The sequence below is a fragment of the Aplysia californica genome, unplaced genomic scaffold (genome assembly GCF_000002075.1).
Source record: "Aplysia californica isolate F4 #8 unplaced genomic scaffold, AplCal3.0 scaffold01095, whole genome shotgun sequence".
Lineage (NCBI taxonomy): Eukaryota > Metazoa > Mollusca > Gastropoda > Aplysiida > Aplysiidae > Aplysia > Aplysia californica.
The window spans coordinates 160,113-161,968 of record NW_004798365.1 but is presented as its reverse complement, the minus strand read 5'-3'; the positions used below and the strand labels follow the sequence as shown (position 1 = coordinate 161,968).

Genomic DNA, 1,856 nt, shown 5'->3' with positions numbered 1-1,856 from the left:
AGAGAGAGAGAGAGAGAGAGAGAGAGAGAGAGAGAGAGAGAGAGAGAGAGATATGCACATTCCCACTAATGAAGACCCTGAATGTGTGACATACCTGGAACACCTGGCGGAGTTTGACTTTCAATGACCCGCCATTTGTTACGGTCGCTTTGCTACTCTCGTGCATTCTGCCCACATAGCTATCTTTATTAGTTGACCCGCATTGCGTACTGTCCACCCTTAGGCCCTGTCCTCCATAAAATAATAGCTAGCCTTTAAGTATTCCCTTCACAATGGTGTGGTGGCGTTTTATATGACTAAAATATATTTTTCTATTTTCAGTTTCGTTTAGCAGGCTTTGTCGTGCGAGGAGAGTCTGACTCGCTTCATATAATAATAATACATACTCGTACCTTGTGTTCTTATTTCTTTCACAAAATCCATGTCTCAGCCTCATATGGGAAAGTGGTAGATGTAGTACGTCACCTATTTCCTCCTTATTAAAGGTATAGATAATTGCCTTGATATGAAGAGTTTGAGCGTTTTACTGAATATTATTAAATCTACATCTTTCGCTGTTGTTGTTGGTTCTTTTTATGTTTGTTTGTTTTGGGGTTTTTTAATTGTTGTTGTTGCTTGGGGGGGGGGGTATATAGGCATTTCTTATTTACTTTTGATATCGTCTGTGATTGTTACCCCTAAATATTTGAATTGAGGTATTTGTTTGATTCTCTTCCCATCTACCACTATTCCTATTATTGTTTTGCCAGTTGACTTTGATATTACCATAAAGTGTGGAAAATTGTTTGACTGCTATCAGAATATTGGTAGACTTGTGCAGGGCCAATGTCAGACAAATGTCTGATGATCACCGTTCTAGTGTCAGGCCACTATGACAGTTACGTGCATGTCAGACAAGCGCCAGACGTATTAATAATATATCATTATTTTTAAAATATAACAAATGCAAAGCATATTATACTGAAGAAAAAACAAGAGAGTTCAATCTCCCTCATGTTGTTGGGTTGTTTTTTTAAAAGATCATGTCTACATGAAATATTATACTGTAGCCAATGTATCTACCAAACATTGTATTTGAGCCCAATTATACTATTATCAAGAGGGTGCGGTGGCCGAGAGGTTAGTGCGCTCGTCTCCGAAGCGGAAAATCCGAGTTCGGACACGAATTTTTTTCGCCCCCTTCTGCCCACCCTGCATTATGGGTACCCGACTTCGAGTTGGGGAAGTAAGAGCGGCGTGGAAAGGAGCTGGCCCCCCTACCACAATATACTGAAGGCCCAGAAAGTTGTCTCACTAACAAGGCAATCCCCAATGACCGGATCGGATGCGGGAACAACTTTTTTTTAAATATTATTATCAACATGTCACAATCTTGATTTTCATATATTTGAAGCAAACAATATCCAGTTTGTCCGTAAGGTTTGACCAGTGGACAGTTCACCCACACTCACCAGGCTAATGCTCTCATAGGAGAAGACGGAGGTCCCGAAGAACATGGGCATTGTGGCCCAGGATCCGAACGCCGGCCTTTTGCTGACATCAGGCAAGTCCTGGGAGGGGGGGGGGAGAGAAAGAAATTACTTACGAATAAAAGATTGAGGAGAGATAAGGGCTATAGATGTGCAGTAGGAATGAAGAAGCAAACCACCCCAGAGCACCCATCATCCACCGACAGGGGTTCTTCAAAAGAAAAGCGCATTCTTGTGGGAATCAAAAAAAGACCTTCTGCAGTCTAGAGCCTACCACTGCACCACAGACGCCGGTCTGATCTGGGTCCAAAACGAGCACACAATCGAATACGGTTGCGCACAAACAGAAACAAACTGGCTTACACTTACAGAAATGTCCCTAAATTC

General features: G+C 42.1%; 1 protein-coding gene across 1 annotated transcript in view; it reads right to left on the bottom strand.

Moving 5' to 3' along the window:
- Positions 1-1,856, bottom strand: part of LOC106013659 (proton-coupled amino acid transporter 2) — a gene marked incomplete in the record, with an annotated part of 23,979 nt that overhangs the window by 7,556 nt on the left and 14,567 nt on the right. The window contains 1 exon segment of the mRNA XM_013089974.1: positions 1,452-1,550. Coding sequence (XP_012945428.1) covers positions 1,452-1,550 — 99 coding nt within the window.